At 46.8% G+C, this 20,133-nt stretch overlaps 3 protein-coding genes across 4 annotated transcripts; all 3 read right to left on the bottom strand.

Annotated features, from left to right (window-relative positions):
- Positions 1-142: 142 nt before the first annotated feature.
- On the bottom strand, positions 143-17,560 carry LOC6591132 (protein N-terminal asparagine amidohydrolase). Of its 2 annotated transcripts, XM_002015890.2 has the most exons (7): positions 12,138-12,433; positions 1,776-2,151; positions 1,506-1,688; positions 1,240-1,448; positions 992-1,153; positions 808-921; positions 143-437 (listed from the first exon to the last, which is right to left on the bottom strand). In XM_002015890.2, exons 2-7 carry the CDS (start codon positions 2,026-2,028, stop codon positions 426-428), a joined length of 933 nt encoding a protein of 310 aa, XP_002015926.2. In that variant the 5' UTR covers positions 2,029-2,151; positions 12,138-12,433; the 3' UTR covers positions 143-425. The 2 variants fall into 2 exon arrangements, with proteins under 2 accessions (XP_002015926.2, XP_026841810.1); XM_026986009.1 differs by lacking the exons at positions 143-437; positions 12,138-12,433 and adding an exon at positions 17,526-17,560 and having other exon boundaries at positions 543-921.
- Positions 17,561-17,761: 201 nt separating this feature from the next.
- Positions 17,762-19,436, bottom strand: LOC6591156 (UBX domain-containing protein 6). The gene is made up of 4 exons (XM_002015889.2): positions 19,368-19,436; positions 18,291-19,313; positions 18,077-18,225; positions 17,762-18,011 (listed from the first exon to the last, which is right to left on the bottom strand). The coding sequence occupies exons 1-4, from the start codon at positions 19,422-19,424 to the stop codon at positions 17,897-17,899; spliced, it is 1,344 nt and encodes a 447-aa protein (XP_002015925.1). The 5' UTR covers positions 19,425-19,436; the 3' UTR covers positions 17,762-17,896.
- On the bottom strand, positions 19,409-19,885 carry LOC6591155. Its single transcript, XM_026985168.1, has 2 exons — positions 19,575-19,885; positions 19,409-19,506 (listed from the first exon to the last, which is right to left on the bottom strand). The coding sequence occupies exons 1-2, from the start codon at positions 19,858-19,860 to the stop codon at positions 19,427-19,429; spliced, it is 366 nt and encodes a 121-aa protein (XP_026840969.1). The 5' UTR covers positions 19,861-19,885; the 3' UTR covers positions 19,409-19,426.
- Between the last annotated feature and the right edge of the window lie 248 nt (positions 19,886-20,133).

The following is a 20,133-nucleotide window of genomic DNA, read 5'->3' as shown; positions in this document are numbered from 1 at the left end:
AGCAGTCAGTGTGACCATCCACTTTTCGCGACAATACCAACTGGCAGTTTAAATTCATATTCAAGCAAGTCACAAAATGAATCCTGCATTAATTCCAATTTGTTCAATGAAAACCAATTATTTACTTTCGTGGTATATGTATGTATTTATAGCCAAGCCATTTCTATATTTCTTACACGTTTGATTACAGTTTACAGTTACAACTAAAAATGATTGCATTTGAAATTGTTTCGTTTACATTTTTTGTGTATGTGTAGTTTGTATATATTTTGCTAAGAATCTCTTTTAAATATTAATAAGATTTGTTAATTGTGGTCACATGCATATAGTACTATGCAGCATATACACAAATTATATTATCATTTTTCGTTTTTACGTTCAGATCCATTACTAAGGCGCGTCCCAAAGGGTCCTCACATCCGAACTCACTCTTGAATCTAATTGAAGAGAGAGATTATTTGAGATACATACAACAAGCAATGTCGGCACTCATCGCAATTGCTAATCTAATTGAGTTATAAATAATTGGGTGCTGTGCTGCATGGATTATCAGTATCGATTATAATTACAGCCAAATACAATTAACTCAACGATTAAATTCAAACAAAAGTAAGCGGGAGTAGAGCAGAACCACAATCAAGTGGAAATTATATGCGAAGGGTAGCAGGGGTGTGGGGTGGCACTGCAAATGGTAACGACGATTAACACATGCACCAACATTGACATCTGCCATTGGCAACTGTCCATGACGTTTCTTTCAACTACTTGCGTAACAACTAAACACTAAATTAAGCTTTAATATCTAACCAGAGCCCAGCACCCCGTGGCATCGTCGCGCCGAAAGTAGCGCGGTCGATTGTCCCTGAAGACGGTGACAGCGGGAAACTGGTTCTCCTGTATGAATTTGATGGTGGCACGCGTCTGAAATGAAATGAGTAAAGCAATTAGATCGCCTCACTCCCTGCGGGGGGCAACACACGCAAGCACGCACCTGGGGCGCAAAGTGTGGCGGCTCCACATCGGGGCTGGAGGACAAATGCTGCAGCAGAAACTCATCCGTCTGGGATAGCCACAAGTCGGCGCCGCGCAGCGGATCATAGTTGAAGGGGCCGATGCGCAGCATTCCCAGCGTGGAGTCGTACACATCCAGAACCTGAAATGCCAGTGGAGGAGAGTAGTTGTAGTGTTGGTCAGGTGACAACTCCGTGGCGATTTTGTATTCCGATTCGAATCGCTTACCGACTGCGCACCCATGAAGATGCGAGCATCGCGCAGCTCCCGGTCGGGGCCTCGGTCTGGGAAGCTGGCCGGAAAGATCTCACCAGTCTTGATGTTCACGCCCACGCCATAAATGATGGGGCAATTGATCTCGCCACGCAGCATGGTATTCAGCTCGCCCACGCAGGCCTGCGTCAAATCGATCTCGAGGTGATGATTGTGGAATGATTCTGGAAGAAGATTGCATTTAGAGCCTGCCACCTGCTGCTGCTGCCACTGCCACTCACGCATAATGCTATAGAAGACATCCTCGCCGTAACCCTTCGAGTCCCGATAGCCACCAATCAGCTGCAACTCGATGCGTCCTTCGGGATAGCCAAGGGCCAGCTCCTGCACCCGGGAGACCATGGTGCAGACAGCCTCGTCCACACCGCTTCCATCAAAGTGGGCCAAAGCCACGGCCCCAGATCCTGCAATGGAATGAGATGCGTTAGGGCAGATGCGAAGGTAAGCAGGGTTAACGAGGCAAACGAAGCCAATTTATGGGTGCAACATACCCGAGTGCCTCACGACAACAATAATACAGGTTGTGGCATCGTCGGCGCCAATGATGTTGACGTTCTTGTCGTGCGGGGCAGAGGCGGCTAGCTCCCGCTGCCCGACATAGAGCAGACCCACGGGACCCACGGACTTGGCCTGTATCGAGTGCAACTGCTGGGCATAATCTCGGTAGACGGGATGCTGCAGGAACAGGCTGTTGGTGTCCATCGGGCAATCATCCTGCAGCACGCCATTCAGCACTAGGACCATCCTGGCTCCGCTGTCTCTATCTCTCTCTCTCTCTCACTCTCTCCTGTTCCTCCCGAGCTTTGGTCGGTCTTCAATTTCAATTACTTGGCGGCGTTTGTCTTCAACAAGACAAGTAGCAGGCGACTGCAACGGCAGACAGAACAAAATGTAGAATGGAATGATGTGAAACAGAATATTTTGACTGAGAACCCAACGGAAGAATGGACTCCTACTACTACTAGGGATGGGCAGGGGCAGGGGCAGACGCAGAGGCAAAGGAAAAGGCTCTGACCATCTCGGACTACAACAGAAGCAGCATAAAAATCAATTTACGATGCCCGCAACCACACAGAGCAAGAGCACCGAGCAGGAGGAGAAGATTTGCATGTTTGATAATAATTTCATGCGGCGGTGCTAAAAAATATGGTTACTGTGGTGCTCCTCCACCAATCCTTCCTCGATCACACCTCGTCGCCCTTCGTTGGCTCGTAAATTTTACAAGTTCTTTGGCACACAAATAAAAATGTCAAAAGTCTGGGGCCCTGCGGCTGAGTGTTTGTATATCTGCTGATTCGATTTCCTCCCTTTCGGCCGTGCTGGTGCGTGCAACAATGGACTCCCTGAAAGTGGTTCTCTGGCCAGGGCAGAGGCGTTGCCCCAAAAAGGGATTCATTCCGGCAAGAACAAAACAGCGACTTGATGCTGCTGGCTCGTGGCCTGTGGAAATCTAATAAAACAATTAGAAGGCCATTTTGGGTCATCAATTTACGAGTGATACGACACCACCCCACATGGGCGTCAATTGAGGCAAACACTTTGTGGAGCGGCGTTGGGAGAAGTCACAGATGTCACACGAAAGTTAATAACAATTAAGTGGCAACGACAGCGACAGCGAATTAACCACCAAATGAACAACGAATTTCATATAATTTAATAATACTTAAACGAGCCCAGAGGCACCCTGTGGCTACGCGCCTCACTGCAACTGCATTCTCCTTGGGCATGGAGAATGGGGCACGGAATGGCGGGGGCTTCGATCTGAGTCAGAGCCTCGTGTGTAATTGAATTATTTACCTACAGAGTCTACAGGGTCTGGCTAGTTTCAATTAAGTAAAATAAAGACAAAGCTAAAGTTCAAGTACGAGTATGCCCATATACGAGTACGAGTACGAGAACGGGTACGAGTATCACTGAATCAACAAATGCACAGCCGAGAGACATAAGCGATTACATGGGCGAAAAGTTGTCTCGAACAATTGTCGTAGCTAATTTCTGATGCAGAATTCGTTGCTGTCTTCCTACCCAAAAAAAAAATACAAAATAAAAGCCTTTTGAAATCCGCAGCCAGAAAACAACACTATTAACCTGCTCGGGGCGGAAAACAATGGAAAAGTTGGTGGAAAAAGGAAAAATCAAACAGCAAAAGGCTGGAGAAGCGAGCAGCCTCCTCTGTGCAAATGTTGTGCCCGTTCCCTGGTGGATGTTGGATTGCCTAGACCCTAGACCTGGACCACAACCAAAACTAAAACCAAAAACAAAACCAAACCAGGACCAGGTTCAGGGTCCCCGTTACCGTCCACCGGCAATTGTTATGCTGTGGCCGTCTATGTGTCTTGGTCTTGCCTGGAAGCAATTTAGCCGCGATCATGCATGAATCTTGATTAGATATTCAACGAGAAATAATTTGAAAATGATGACAGTTGGCGATAGGCGCAGGCACAGGCACAGGCAAAGGCACAGACACAACAGCCCCAGCAACAGAGCTCTCTACTAAGCGAAGCCAAAGGAGAACGAACGAGAATGGAAATGGTTTGTGGAGCCAGAAGATCTCAAAGGAGATCCCTGTACTATATAGGTGAGACTGCGGATGACCGAGTTTCCCTACTGATTACTAATCAAAAGACCTAAAACTATTCGCTGACTCTGGCTTTACGGGCGGTCCTGCCAGTCAGTCATTCAGTCACATCGTGCGAGATTCTCTCCAATTGATAGGCCCAAAAACCTGATGGACTGATGGAGGTACTACTCTCGTGGTTCGTCAGCGAAGAGAATATATGTATTGCTGGGGGGAACCAGAACAGAACCAAAGTGCAGTCCCCACAGTGATGTGATCGATGGCAGCCTGCGACGTGGACGTGGACGTGGACGTGGACGTAGACGTGGCCAACAAGGCCATCAGAAACGTTTCAATTCATTAGGCTGGCGACGAGTCTATTAAGAGAACGACTGGCTCTCGGACCTCGTTACGGTTTGGTTCGGTTCGCTACAGGCCGTGTAACAATCACAAATTATGGGTTTGTAGGGAAAATGATCTTGTAGATTTAACACTGATAGCCAGTGCCTGGCCAAACAGGTTCCATTTTTCTACTTGTCCGGCATTCTTGGGGCCAGAAACAGCGGCAGCGGCAGCGGCTGCGGCAGAATGATTGATGGCAATTTTGACGAGTGCAACTGGCTGCTGCAGCTTCCACTTTGAACGGGCAGAGAGACACTACCAGTCAAAGAAACTCGTCTCGGCTTCTCGGCTTCTCGGCTCTCCTTGTAATGTAATTTACACCCTGGAGTCCATCGTTTGGCTGCCGTTGGCCCGGCTCTAAAGTGTCCATGTCCAGGTCTTTGTCTCTTCGTTGCGGTTGCTGTCCATTTCTGGCTGCAACACGCTTGCTGCACATTTCAAATTCTTTTGGCAGTCGGTCGTCGGCCGGTCGAGGGCAGCCCTTACACGACACAATTGTCAACAAGCGCGAACAAATTTCAGCACGAAAACAAGAAATGAAGCCAAGATCTCGCAATCCAAAGCATTGGATGCTCTTTCCATGGGATATTTTGGTATATCTTAAAAGGATTGCGGAAGGCAATGATACAATAAACGGATCAAGAAGCTTACAGTGGATTTCTTTCTTCTTTCGTTTAAATATGAGTTGATTTTACATTTACAGAATCGCTATTTCGCTTCGATGGATCGTTAGAGTAATCCAGATCTAAAAGGTTTCGGGCGAAGCTTCTGGCCAGAGATAAAATGCCCTCTAAAAGGGTATGATAACAGCAACAATGACGACCGGTTCTGGGTTGATCTTCAACAGAAATTTCGGCTTCGGTGGGCGGCCGAAATGAAGAAATTGCAGGCAGTAAAGCTACGGCAAACGGCAACAGCAACAAGCAGCAAGCAACAGCAACAGCAACATGTGACACAGAAGAGGTGCAGGGAGCGGGAGACAGTTGGATCTGGGTATAACTGAAGCCTCCTCCGACGTTAAAGCCCTCTTCCGGGTTCGTGATTTTCGTTTGGTCCTCCTCCAGTTGCTGTTGTTGCTGTCAGTGGTTGTGGCTGCTGCTGCTGCTGTGGTTGTGACTCCAATTGTGGCAGTTGTTGCAGTTGTCATTGTTTTCCACACATTTCATGGCCGACGGGGGATGCGGAAATATTGGAAAATTAATTTCAATCGTTTGTTAATCGAAAGATAACTCTATGAGGCTAGTTGTTCCTTCAGCCACAGATACAGCCACAGCCACAGCCATTGCCATTGCCAATGGCTTCTCTTGCCTGTACTGACAATTTAATTTGGCCCGAATGGAGAGGAAGTTTGGCTGTGGACCAGGTCCAGGGCCACTGAACGTGACTGCCAATTGACTTCCACACAATTTCGCTCTGGCACGCAAATATCGTGAGTCTGTGGGCTACCTTCAGCGCTCCATCACATCACCCCTCTTACGGGCCTCACCTCCCCAAAAATGGTCACAAAAAGCAAAAAACGAAAGTTTACATCGCGAGAGAGGGATGGGATCTCCAGACCCTGGTCCCCTGTCCCCGATCCCCAGTCGGATTCGTGTTCCTCTCTGGCGGTTACAACGTTTTGGGATGCCAAAATCAGCCAGAAGAAACAAACCGAATGGAAGTTGACATTTTTACGGCCATGTTTGTCGTGTTGTATTACTTTTTTCTGGGTCTAGACCAGTCTCCATCCAGCGGTAGATGGCATACTCGTATATGGTCCAGAGACCACAGATGACCAAAGACCGAGTCTGAAGTTGGAGATCTGTTGAATAGCTCTAATTAGAATTGCTGCTCGGCTCGTCGTGCTCCCTGCGGTTCGGTGTTTTCAAATCAGCAATTCCATTCTGCTTCCACTTCTCCGCTTCTCTCCTGTTCTTCGCATAATTCCATTTCATCCAGTTAATGATTAATGATGCTGGCGGCCGCATATAGTGGGGTTCATTATACACGTACTGTCATCGCCTTATTCAATTAGAAATCCAGAGAAATAACTTGAACTACTTTGCTGTCAATCATTTGACGGAGTGTCAGATGGTGGAAACGGTAAAGAACTTTGAGGAGAATAATGATCGTAGAGGAAGAACTACACAGCAAACAATCCTTTGATATATCAAGAGATTCTAAGAGAAAAAGAAGCGTTCCCCACTGACAATGACTTCATCTCTACATACTTGTATTGAATAAGATCTACGATCTGGGTAGTTCCCATATCACGGGGTTAGCTATTACAACAGCCAGGACATGCATATTAACCATTTAATGATCCTTGAGTTTCACATTGAAATAATTCACAGATCCCGCCAAAAAGGAAATTTCTCTTCACACCAAAGAGACACAGCTCAGACACCAAGAAAGGGGAATTCTCACTGAGTCGTAGGTCCCATAGCAGAGTCCCCGGATCGGCTGTTGCTGTCGTGTAGTATCTGCTAAGTTGCCTCCGACTCTGCCTCCGACTGTTCCTCTGACTGTTCGTTTTCCCCTATTTTTGTTTTGTTTTTATGGCTGCTTATGCAAATGCAAATGCGAGTCCGGACTGCGACTGTGACTGAAACTTCGACTGCGAGTGTGCGTAAACGTTTGCGCCTTTTGTTCACATGGATGGGATGGGATTCCAAAAGCGTTGCGCTGCCGTCATGTCCAGTAATTAGCATAGCACAGAGCCAGAGCCAGAGCCAAAGTCAGAGTCGGAGACGGAGACGGGTATCTTTCTGTAGTACGAGTAGTTGTTTCTGTTTACGGTGCCTCTGCCTCTGCCTCTGGCTCTGCCTCCGCCTCTGAAGCTTGACAACTGCGGCACTTTGTTTGTCCTCTCCTCCGGCACCGCGTGGGCTGTGTCGGCCCGCAGTTGCGCCTCTCGCTCATCAAATAAACTCGCAGTCGGCGGGGCATTGCATTTGCGAAAAGCCAAAGTCTGAGCTACTCTGCGTTAAACTTGTTTGACTTTTACGAGCCCACTAGTCGAGCTGCGAAATTAACCCTTAATCCAATGTTGATTTCTGTGAAAAGTGCGCTGAGACTTTTGATACATATATCATTTTTTTACTTATACGAGCTGAATCAGCCGATATTATATAGAGCCGGAATATATCGGAATCGAAATTAGATTTTTACGCTGAATCAGCATCGGTGGAGGCATGACACTGGTACAATCTAATTCAGTGGTGGGATCGCTTTTTTAATTTGATAGTAGTCCAATAAACAACTACACCCTAGTGGCGAGACTATAGTCACGCAAGCGACATGTAATTTGTTTTTGCATCTTTTTGAGTCGCTTATCGAAGAATATATCGGAATAATAGAAGCAGTGGGTAACAAGAACAAGCCATAAAAGAATTTATTTAATTTATTTATTAAATTTAAGGCTAATATAAAATAATACAAGAATTTAAATAGTTGCTGTACAACGATTTCAAGGTAATTCTTGAAAGGAAAACTCTCAAAAGTCTCTTGAATCAGTAACATAATGAAAGTGCTTAAGTGGAAATTTCAAGGAGGCTTGTAATTTCTTGCTCTTCAATTATTCTCCATGCCACAGTAACTCTTTTCTACAATGAATTTATATATAACTTATAGAGTTTTTAACAAATCATAAGGACCTTCCTTTTCACTGACGACCGATCTTACTAAAATATTGTGTATGATTCAAATATTCCCTAAACCTAATTTCTTGAGAGTTAGAGCCAAAAAATTATCCACTGTGGTCGGGTGTCTGATGCGCCGACAGTGGACTCTTTCAGCTAGCGCAATTCGCCATGTTTTCTGTGGGCTCATTTCTGTTTTTATGGCCAAAAGACACACACAAACACAAACAGAGCAACTGCCACAAACAACAGCCTGAAACGACAAAAGTCCACAGCAATCGGCTGGCATTTACAACATGCCTACAACGTGGTAATGGTAATGGCAGTATAACCACTGCATCGCTGCACCGCTGCACCACTGCAACGCCGGAGCAAGGCAGCGGCTGTGCTGGTGGTGGTGGCGGCATCTTGGTCCCGTCTCGGAATACCAAATTTTATAGCGGTACACTGTTAAATATTTTGTGGCACTGGCACCGCGCAACAGGCAACGAGCCACAGCCAGAACTGGCTACGTGCGGGGGCGGAGGTTTGTTTTTATAGCCGCCCAGCCGCCCAATCGGCCCTGCTCCCCACCCCCACCGCCGCCTTCCACCCGCCCGCGTGCGCGTGTGTGCCCACCGGTTTGATCTTGGGCATTCATTCCGCATGCGGCACTATAATTTATAACAACTGCTGAAGGCGCTCGCCGAATGTGCGACTCCAGCTCCAGCTCCAGCCGCAGCCTCTGTCCCCGACTCTGCTCGGAGCCCGGCTCCGATCCGACTCCACACTGCTCCGCATACGCGCTGCGTTCATCCTTTGTGGCCAGAAATTGCAGCGCATTGTTTGGCTTTGCCTTTTGTATACCCTACAATGGGTGGGGTAGAATGGGAGTTGTGGAGAGCCTGAGGTCTCCATTTTCAAGAAGATTCGAGCACCTGAAACTGTCTCCTCTTCAATCTGTGCTAGCAGCTACTATGATCAGAGTTCTCACATCTTGAAGATTAATGTATGATCAAGTATTCGGTACTAGGAACCATTTAGCAATGGAATACTCTACTTCGAATAGCCAGCATATAGTTTTCCATAGAGTATTTATCCTTCGCTATGGACTAATCCCTCCGCGATGCTGTGGAGTTGGAGTGGCAGGCACGCCTCTATCTGCAATGTGCGATCTATTGCGACGGGCGCTTTCCTTTGAGCGGCGGGCCTGGAACTGGCTGGGATTGGATGGCATGGCATGGCTGGCTGGCTGGCTGGCTGGCTGGCTAGGCTGGCTTGGCTTGGCTGGAGCACAGGGTATGCTGTGACTGGGTTTGGGATCATCTAATGGCTGGCGGACGGACGCAGCTCCATTTCACCTGAGATTGATAGCAGTTGACGTCGCTGCAGCTCTCTTTGGCTTGCTATTGGGTGCACAAGGCGATGGAGTCTGACAAAAGAACTTTTATGATTCGGCCAGGTGAAATATATATATATATAGTTTGGCATTCATCGCTCGGGCTCGGAGGTTCGCTCCCCCCTTCTCTCTGATGGGATCTGAATAGATTTCCGCAGAGAGCTCTCTCCCTCTCTCTCTCTCTCTCTCTGTGTGTGTGTCTCTGCCTTTAGGAAGGAAGATTTATAGGAAGCGATTGCACATTTTGCAAATTACGATGTCTCAGCAGCTCAGAATAATCCATTCGTTGTTCGTTATTATTATTAATACCTGAATGAAGCCACCAGCAACATCATCATCCAGCTGGCACCGGCTGCTCCTTGGACTCCTCAGAGTCCCCTTTCCGTTGATTGAATCTTTTATGTGTGGATTTAAGAGCCAACCGGGGGCAGGAGCAGCAGCAGGAGCAGGAGCAGGAGCAGGAGTGGCAGCACCAGGAGTCAGACAGGCAGAGTTGAAATTAAATATTTATTAAATCGACAGCAGCCACACACACAAGCTGCCACAATAGCATATAAATCAGCTTAAAAACTATTCAATGAATATTCCAATCAATAGACAGAACCACAATGTGCTTGGGGTTGGGGATGGGGAGGGGAGCGCTCGGAAGCTTTAGAACATCTCTGACCTCCCCTACCAACGGAGGAGCGGAGCTGCAGGAGGAAATTAAAATGCTGGGCAAATGAGATGGCTATGAAATTGAAATAGATTAGTGAACACGGCATTTCCAAGCGACTGCACACACAACTCCACTGTGTGTGGCTTCTCCCTCGTAGGATTCCCCTGTGGCTCAAGTCCTCTGCGAAGGTCTTTTCTGTGGCTGCAACCTTTCAACTCCTCCCGAGAATCTATGGCAGCAATTATGTCCTTTTCTTGTGCTTGTGCATAGGGACAACTGACGAGAGAGGCCAGGGCCAAAGACAGGGCCAGTGCTGGCCGGTCGGTCCAAGTCATTGTCCTCAGGTTACACTGACCAATTTCAAAGAGTACACGTACAAATTGAGGTGCACTCCCCCTCCCCACAGCAGCTGTCTGTCAGTCAGTGGGGGCCCCCTATAACCCTCTAAAACAGAGCCAGTGCAGTGCCTCCCAGAGTTAGTTTAATTAATTCAGCATCGACGGCTGTAAACATGGTTGGGCAACAGAGTCTACACTTTGACAGTTTACTCGAAAGAGGTGTAGGCACTTGTCGTCAGTCAGAGCCAGCCACAGCAGCAGCCACAGCCCCAACTGTGGATCCATCTGTATCTCCATCTCCATCTTTTGCCTGACTATTAACAAAATCACACACAAAACTAAGAGAACTTTAACCCTTGACTTGGATGAAGAGGCAGCTTGAGTCCCAGCCTCAGCCGCCGCTCTGGCTGGCTGCTGTGAGAGCCGGAGTCAGAGCCGGAGTTGCCTTCAATTAGCACTTTGGACACACATATTAGTGGGGGAAAAAACAGTTACTCTAATTTTTAATGACATCTTCTTGTTTTTGGGATGTAAAATGGTGCAAAGAGAGAGAGTTGGATGTGGCAAGAGATAGACGTCTGGTCTGTAAGCGCCATAAAAGATCTTCGAAAGAAAAACTAATTACACAAGTCGTAAAATCCTAACCGACCAAAAAGCCAAGCCGAATGCGATGTTCAGACAGCCCCGGACTCTACAGAAACCCAACAGATCTGACAGAACTGACTCATACTGCGACTGTATACATATATGCACACGGGAATTATCAGTTTTGATATACTATACATGATTATATACATTTCATTTGTACGAAAAAACCAAAACAAAGGCGAATAAAGTTCGCTATTATCAGTTTTATAAATTTAAAATTTCATCTGCCACAAGCAATCGAATCCTCCCTCCTTCCAGCGATTCTCAATCAACGATAAAGATAGTCGAGGGCTCATATTATTTTTAGACCGGCTAATATTGATCATCTTCCAGCAGGGCTTGATTGATCGCCAAGGATAGTAAAAGAGCCCGAGACCCAGACCAGCACAGACCCAAGCGCTGCCATGATCTTCGATTCGTTGGGATCGATGCATTGACCAAAGAAATAAATTGTTGCTACACGTATAAGACATCGTGTACGACAAGTTAAGACAACGATCTGCTCGCCTCTGCAGAACCATCGACCGATCCACCGATCCACCGATCCAACGATCCAACGATCCGCATCATGTGGCGTTGCTCGCTGCAGGACCCACAGACTGCAGGCGGCAGGCGGCAGACGGCAGACGGCGGATCCTCCTTCTGCGGCCTTCGGTTGCGTGGACACTATTGCGCAGTGTCTATATCATTAATTAATTTAATCACTCGAACATGATTTCGCTGTGCCAACGCTCTCTGTGCTTTCTGCCAACTCTTTCGACTAAAGTTATTAATTTCGAGGCACTTGGGCAAGAAAATCGGGAAAGAAAATCGCCGCAGATAAGATGGGAAAGCCCCCGGCCGGGTGCAGCCAGCGATTGCTGCCTCCCCTGCTGAATGGGTATTCAGCAGAATATAGAATATAGATTTCTGATATGTACATATTTCTAAAGAATAATCATTTTCTTATCAGTTCGCCGCGCTGCTCGGATCTGTTCAGTTCTGTTCAGATCAGTTCTGTTCGGTTCCTCAAGCAGCACATAAATTTTAACGATCCCCGAGCATTCCTCCGTGCGATAAGGAGGATGACTTTTTAGACGCGCTACAGAGCAGAGTGTTTTCGAAATCAGATCATAGAATGGACAAGAACAAGGACGGCAATAGACTCTCAACTCACTTTCGTTTTAGTTGCTATATTGGGAGGAAGGGGTCTGTGCCATATCTGGGGGATGGTGTTCTATGGGGAGAGTGTGTTATCTTTTAAAGAACTTACACTGAATCGTAATCGTTCACTGCACTTGGAATTCGGATCTTGCGTTGATATTTATTTCTCAAATTGTTAATATTCCCACACAATATTCACTTGGCCGTCGGCTACTTTTGGCTTTTGTTTTTAGAGTGGAATTATTTTTGTGTAATATAATTTCTCCTTTTTTTGTTGTCGTGCGTGTTTTATTGTAGTTTTCTCATAAATACACTCTCGAGATATATTTTTCTAAAGGGGAACACACACCAAAAACTGCACTGAAAATAGCGCGAAGCGGTACGCGCTGTACGTCGTTCCCCTGAAAAACCGGACTTGAGAATGAGACTGAGACTGAGATGGGGTCTGAGCCCGAGTCCAAGTCGAAGTCGAAGACTCGAGTGGACGGGCGTCGTCAGAGGCGAAACAGAGGAGAGCAGCGCCAGCGCCAGGGCCTTAGGACAGCCTGTTGAGGCGAGACAGAGAGCGCATGATTTGCTGCCGGCCACCTAATTGGACCCCGTTGCGACGCTGCAGCGATGCGACGACGACGATGTGGTCTCGTGTCGTGGTTGCCACATCGTGTTTTTCGCTTTGGCTTCGGCTTCGGCTCTTTTGAGTTTGTTTTGGGCCCGCATTCTCTGGCAACTCCTTGGGGCCCCGCAGGGCCCCAGCACCAGGCGGTGCGACCGAGATGGCGAATGAAGCAACACGTGTTCTTATCAATTGAGTGGAGGAGTCGAGTCAACCCCACTTGAGTGGAGTGCAAGTGCGAAGCAGTCCGAGTCGAGTCTCGAGTGGGGATTGAGTGAAAGCCGTCTGATGATTATTTGATTTTAGTTTAATTCTATTACATGCAGGTCCACTGTTGCTTGTGTCCCCGTTTGTTGTTGCAGCTGGTGGTCACTCGCCTCCGTTGGCTGGACTCGGTTGCTCCTCTAATTGGTCAGTGGCCAGCGTTTTATGTACAACAAATGCAGCCAGTGCTTGCCCCTATGTTGAGCGCCACTCAAATGCTGGATACTTGAGGGTCTCTATAGAAATAGTGGATAAAAAGGGACACAGGGTGTTCAGATGGCGCTAGTTTTAAGGGTTACTATCTCTGAAAGTTACCAAATTAGTGGGAATTATTGATGAAATCATTTTGGTTAATCATTCTGGAACTATTTTTAATAAAATATGACAATTCAGTAGTCAATTAGTTATTCTTTTGCTGCATTTCAGGAAGATATTCATGAAAATCATGAAGTTTCTTAAAGTGGTTCCTTGGTATCCCTAACTGGATTACACTAATAGGATCTCGAAATAGTACGCATCAAACTGGAGCAATCCTTTACCCGGAATCTCTATCTGGCTCTCTCTGTCGTTCTATCAATTTCCCACAAATTGCAACCTCCCATCCGGTTTCCCCACCATCCCTCCCCCTGCAAGCACAAAAGCCATTACGCACCGCTGTGAGATTGTAATCTAAGCTCTCGTTATTGGAGCAGGCAGGGATTTAATTAGACAAATGTCCCCCAATTTGTAATGTCATTTTTCTTGGCAGTTGCGGAAAATCCGAATGTAAAACTTTTTGGTGTTGAAAATGCAAAAGGTGAACCGAAGGAGCCACACAGAGAGTGATGGTGGGGTGGGGGGCGGGAGTGGGGTAAGCTGAGGGATGCTGCGATGCCCCCAAGTAAGAAGAAAATATGTCTAATTTTGCACCATGTGGACACTGGTCATTATTTTGGCCAGGGAGGTGGACAGGGGGCGGGGATGAACGTTTGCAGGTACAAGAGATGTTTGCCAAACCCGACTATCTTTCTCTCTCTTTCGAACGCTCTATAGCTCTCTCTCTCTCTCTCTTACTGCTAGTGTGTGTGTGTGTGAGCCAGCATGCGGTCTCTTGGCGTCCAAGCGACGAAAAAAAATGAGATTTGCTGACCGGTGGTCATTAAAGCACATTTACAATGAGCAAAGCCATGTTGGCTTGTGGCTAACATGGTCTCTCCTCCTCCTCCTCCTCCTCCTCCACCTCCCCCCCCTCTGAGAATCCCCCCATCCAGCAGCTGGTCCATGGTCCATGCAAAATGACCAGAGACAAGCGATCAAATCGATGCCGAAATTAATTTATCTTGGCAACGGCTACCAAAATTTGACAAATTGCAAATGTATTTGAAATTGACTGCACGCTGTTATATCAAATGGAGAGTTTAGGAGAGTCCGCTGACAGGGGGGAGGGTTGCGATTAGGGGGTTGGGTAAGCCAATCGATAGATAGATGGATAGTTTATTAAATCCCAACTTGGCTTTCGAAATAATTGAACTGCATTCACTGGAACACTTTAAACGAGCGGTGGGCAGGCTTCTGGAATTTGGGAGCACTCCAAAAACAATAACTACAACATTAAACCCATATCAGCGAAACCTCGAGTCGGGCATCAATTATTACGTAATATTCCCGTGGTTGAAATAGGTTTTTTTATATACTTTTACGTATTACTGCCTTTGATAAATCCCATTCTAAAGAACTTGCTTAAGTCTCAGTTCTTCTACATATCATATCATATACGAGTATGTATATACCACCTCCATTGTAAGCTCACAAATCTAAGAGGGGAAGTTCCTTGATCGAAGGGAGACCCAGTCAATTAATCTTATCATGTTTTGTGAACTCTGTAAGATTTCCATAGCAATTGTCTAGGCCGAGGCCTGAGCAAACCCAACCCCATGGCACCCTATCCATCCATCGCTGCTTCCAGTTGATTGCACTAATTGGCCATGAGCGTGACGATCGCCAGCGATGGACAGAGGTCGGGTTGCGGGAGCGGGTCCTCGATGCGACAAGATTTTCATTCATAAAACATTCGCCGAATGGACCGGAAGTTCTTATTGGATTGCAAATTATGATACACTTGAGGAAAGGGTAACGTGAATAAGAGATCGGTGGGGATGGAAGCCTATTGATTGATCCATTCTAAAAACCATAACTTTTAATGGTGGGAATAGTTTCCCCACTCTTTCCATTCCATTACTGGTTCTTTTCACTATTCCTAACCGATCAGGAAGTGTTCTCCCCAAAAGATCATCGTATTTGTTGAAAGTGTATCGCATCTTCGAGTTTCAGAAGACACTTCCCTTTTCTGTTCCTATAAACAGCCATTGCTCGAGTTCAAAAGTGTTAATTAAAGCAAAAAGCCTTAATTATAGTTGCTTGTTGTTTGCTTTTCTTCGTCACAGGGGAAGTATTTCCGTTTGGTGCACAGCTGCCTCGTGATTCCACAGCCACTACTACTGCTAGTACTGGGGCTGTTTCTGTTTCTGTTACGGATCCCGTTCAGGTATGGTTCGGTTTGGATCGGATCGGATCGGATCGGCTTCCCCTGGCCACCAGATCAGAGTTCAAATGCAGGCAAAAATATGTAAATGCAGGGCGCTTGCGTGGAGCGATAAAAAACAAATGGAAAAGGGAACCCACCGCTAACCGATTTCAACTTCAATTTCGAGCTCAGTCATAAACTTGCCAGCAGATTGGGAGGGTTCTTTCTGGCTGTGGCTCTGGCTCTGACTTTTGTGCTGGGACTGAGACTGGGACTGGGGCTGGGAGCGAGGCGGCGGGTCACGAGCTTGTCGGCCCAAGCTAAATGCTTGTTAAAGGGCGTGCTCGAAATTGTAGTTGGAGTTTCTGTTGTGAGTGGTTGTGGTTCGTGGCAACCACAGAAACAAATCAGCCAGCAGAGAGGCATCCCAGCAATTGGCAAATTCGATTTGCAATTTTTACAAACGCTGCTGAAGCTGAGAGATGGAGCCTGAGATGTGGCTGCTGGGTTGAGTAAACAATTTAGAATGAAATGCAATCGGGAGTCAGAAAGTTGATTTGCAATTTCATGGCAGCAGCAATTTGCACCTCATCATCATCATTATCCTGCTCGCAGTCTCTCTCGGGATCGCTTCTCGGGTGATGATCTTTCAATCGTTCAATCAGGCAGGCCCTGGCCACGGCCACAGCAGGTCAGGCCCGGAGCGGAGTGGTGCGGAGTGGAGCCAGGCACGTGCAGGTTGCAGGTTGCAGGTTACAGCCTCCAAGCCCCCGGGTAAGGCTAAAGATGTCCCAAATATTTCCCCCTTTCTCTATCGCCCGACAGAAACAAACTATTCGTATCATTTTGGGAATTTCGCTATCATGGATGGATGTAGCTATGATGCAGCTGTGGCCAGGCAACCAGGAAGTGGCCGTTGGATCCAGCTCCTCCAGCAACAAGTTGCCCAAGCAATGAGAAAAATTTCGCTAGATAAATAATGCATATCTCACGCACTCGCTCCCCGGACAAGAGCCAGACCCATACACAGGCACAGACACAGGCCCAGTCCATACCACATCCACATCCACAGCTACAGCTACAGTTGCTGCCCCAGCCGTTTAATGAAGGCCTAGATCCGATCCCGGGCCATAATAAGCAATGGGCAACAATGAAATCTTTTGGCTCGGCGCAGGCCAATTTATGCGATGGCTTTGCTTGACTATTGGGGCCTCTATCCTGCCTCCGCCAGCCCCCTCCTAGACTGGCTGCCTGCGTGTCGAGTCAAGTTTCGATTTGGCGCGATGGCTGGGCTTAATTTAAGCCCTGGGCCTGGGTCCGGGCAAAGATTCATTAAGTTTTGATTTTGGTGCTTTTCTATTTACTTTTTCCCAAGATCAAGCGAGATTTACACCGAATTGCCTGGAGTCTTTGGCGGTTGCTTAGTAATGGTGCACTCTTCGGCCGCCTCCGAGTCCTACTTTTACTGCATCTCCTCCTGGCTGCTCTGTGGATTACCGTTTCTGATGCCGCTCTGATAGACACTGCAAAATTGGTTCATTAAATTCAACTGTTTGTTTGTTTTGTGGAGGCCCAGTGCCCCTGCTGCCACTACTGCAGATCCAGCTCCTGCTCTGCCCCAACTTCCTCTGCAGTTGCAACTCTCACCCACATCCCGAGTACAGGGGAAACTGGTTTGCTCAACAGTAGCACGACTCGACTGTGACAGCCCTTCATCATCAACGGGGGCGATGGGCAGTTCCTAATTAGCAGTTCATCCAGCACAAATTACAGACACACACGGAATGTGGGACCAATAATTCGATAATGTGCATGTCCACAGCTGTAAATTACAATATTTGCTGCCACTCATCACATCATAACATCCACCACACCAGAGACCGCCTCATGTGAATAGAGGGATTGGGATTCATTCCTATGCAGCCAGCCGGAATATCTCTTTTGCGGCTGTTTAAAGATTATTTATTGCTTGACAGCAGCTACCACCCAACAATTCGTCTCGTTAGGCCATCATTAAAGATTCATAAACGGGTAATAAAAAAACAATTGGACAGCATGGCCAGGCCCGCTCTTTTTGTTGCTCGTTATAATTGGACTTTAAAGAGAGAAATACTTACATTTACATAGCACCAAAGGGTTAGCTGATTTGTACACACTATCTATTTGTTCACAATTTGTTGTTAAAGCTCATTTTTACCATGATTTTGGCTAATTTTTATTTGTTAGCTGCAATTTTGTTGTTTATTTTTGCACTTAGTGTGACTGTAAGCAACTCGGCTGAAAATACCACAAAAAATACTGGTAAGCCGAAAGATACCAAAAACAGCTGTTGGAATAAATCTTGCAAGGGCGGTTCATTTGAAAGTGTGTCTATATTTGACTTTGAATAATAAATTTGAAAGCAATAAATAACAAGAGCTTGATAAAGTATATAAGTTAGGGTAAAACTCAAAGGCTGCCGCTTAATGATCAATTGAAGACGATGTTTCTACATGGACTGAACCAGCATGAAGAGCTCCTCTTTCAGGTAGTTGACGTCCCCGGCATTCCCATCGGATGAGGACGTTTCGGGGCAGAACAACAGCAGAGAATTAGGAATGAGTCTGAAATACAAGTATATTTTAATTATTTCACCATGTAAGTGACAAAATGGAACAAGAGCACTCACTTGCAGTCGAATAAGGTCTTATCCATGTCTTCTTCACCGAACTTGCCCTCGCTGGTGGCCACCAGATTAAATTCAAGTGACTCATCCGCCAGGCAAGATTGCACGAATTCAAAAATATCCGAAATTTTCTCGTACACATTAAAAGTGCCCTGGAAACGATACATGAGATTGCATTAGCCGTTCACTCGATTTCATCAGCATCTTAATCACTCACTTGTATGACGAGGCCATTGGGAAATTTTACCCTAACCAGTGCGTAGCGGTACATGCGCAAAGTGCGTTGCTCCTCGCGTTCCCGCATGGCCTTCGTCCTCAGCATCTGGGCCTGTTGGATAGCTTCGGAGCGCAGTTGCTGCTCCTTCTTGATCTCCTCTGGGGCGAGGCGATAGAAATCATTGGGTAGAACAACGCGTCGTGCCTGTGATGGCAACAGCACTTTCAAGTTGCGGTCCAGCTCCAGGGGAATGCACTCTGAGTTTTTCAGACCATCAACCAGGGTGGGCAAGTCCAGATCTTGTTCAGTCTGTTCCCTAGTCCAGAGGAGGAATGGCTCATCGTCGATTTGGACCTCACTAAAACCAGCAGCATGCAAAACATCCAATGCACCCTCCACGTAACGCACTTTCTCGCTGAAGATCTTGTTCGACATGCGTATTTTCAAGAACTTTTCATCGGTCGGGTTCGTGATAAGGTTCTCCAGATACCGAACCAGAGTTGCTATGCAGTCGTCAGCCTTCTCTTTCACATTGCAATTGTGGATGATCAGGCAAGCTGTTAGACCGCGATCTCCTTCCTCCAACTGCTGGTATAGGAACTCCCTGATCTTCACCTTCCAATCCTTCTTCGGTAGAATCTCATCGCTGACCATCGGGCAGCGGAAGAAGACACCTTCACACGCCATGTTCCTGTTGTCAACGCCGGATAAGGTGCTGGCTGTGGATGCAGACACCTCTACATTGGCAGACGCTTCTTCCTTCTGCCGACGCTCTGCCTCGAGTTCTCGCTTGGCCTGAGCCTTGACTGCCGACAGTGAGGTGTTGAACTCCCGTGAGGTCTTCTTGTCGATGCGCGAGAGTGCGGCATTCGCTGCGGCACGGGCCTCATTGCTGAGCTCGTTGCGCTTGGGTGGGACATAAGCCTCGTACTTACGACCCCGAGAGTTGCTGCTAGAAGGTGCATCCGGCTTGGGGGTGTTTAATTTATGGCCTTCGCCCATCGAGCTGCCCATTAGTTTAACCTGGAGAGTAAATCATTTTCTGTTAGGTTTCTTATTGGGCTTGATGGAACATACTTTAAACGCCGCCGCCTCCTCCTTCTTCTTCGAAAAGAACTTCTTGATCTTCGACATGTCTATATTCGGGGAGAGTGTTCCTTGGGCAACTTCAATTTGGCGACAGACAATTTAAGCTCTTCGATTTCCTTGAGCGTACCTTAAGCGTAGCCAAGAAGATTATCTATTAAAGCGGCATGTGTCAAAATTTAGTTGCTTTTTTCATACTTGGCCTGACAAATTTCTCGGTGATGACTTCGCCGTAGACTGACCAGGACCCGGCGTTCAGGATACACGTTCCCGCCAACAGCACCAGCAATACCTTCAGCAACGTGGCCTGCAAGTCGGTAAACTCGATTAGGCTGTTCTGCCAGTGCCAGTCCTCGGTCAGACTCTCCAGCTCCCTGCGAACGTTGACGGCTGCTTTCAGGGCAACGCCAGCGAATACCTCCACTTGTGTTGCGATGGTCTGCAGAGTCGTGTTCAGGGTTTGTATATATAAGTTGATACTCATTGGCTTGCCGAACCTTGAACGTATCTCAATTTTATTTAAGTAAATTCTTTCTTTGTTTATACTGGAGTTATCGACGATTCGAAAAGCCCATTAAAACCCCTTTCTTTAAACTGGATAATCACTTGAGTTAAACCGCCGAAAATAATGCAAATAATCATACAAATAATAATAACTCTTTTCCATCATCTTTGGATAAAAAAAGATCACGATATCTTTCCCCTGAACTGCGCTAAAATTATTATTAATTTTGTATTAATTCGTTGGATCATTAAA

This window comes from Drosophila persimilis, unplaced genomic scaffold (genome assembly GCF_003286085.1).
Source record: "Drosophila persimilis strain 14011-0111.01,24,50 unplaced genomic scaffold, DperRS2 tig00000002-arrow-pilon, whole genome shotgun sequence".
Classification (NCBI taxonomy): domain Eukaryota; kingdom Metazoa; phylum Arthropoda; class Insecta; order Diptera; family Drosophilidae; genus Drosophila; species Drosophila persimilis.
The sequence above is the reverse complement of the archived record's forward strand: the minus strand, read 5'-3'. Positions and strand labels throughout refer to the sequence as shown.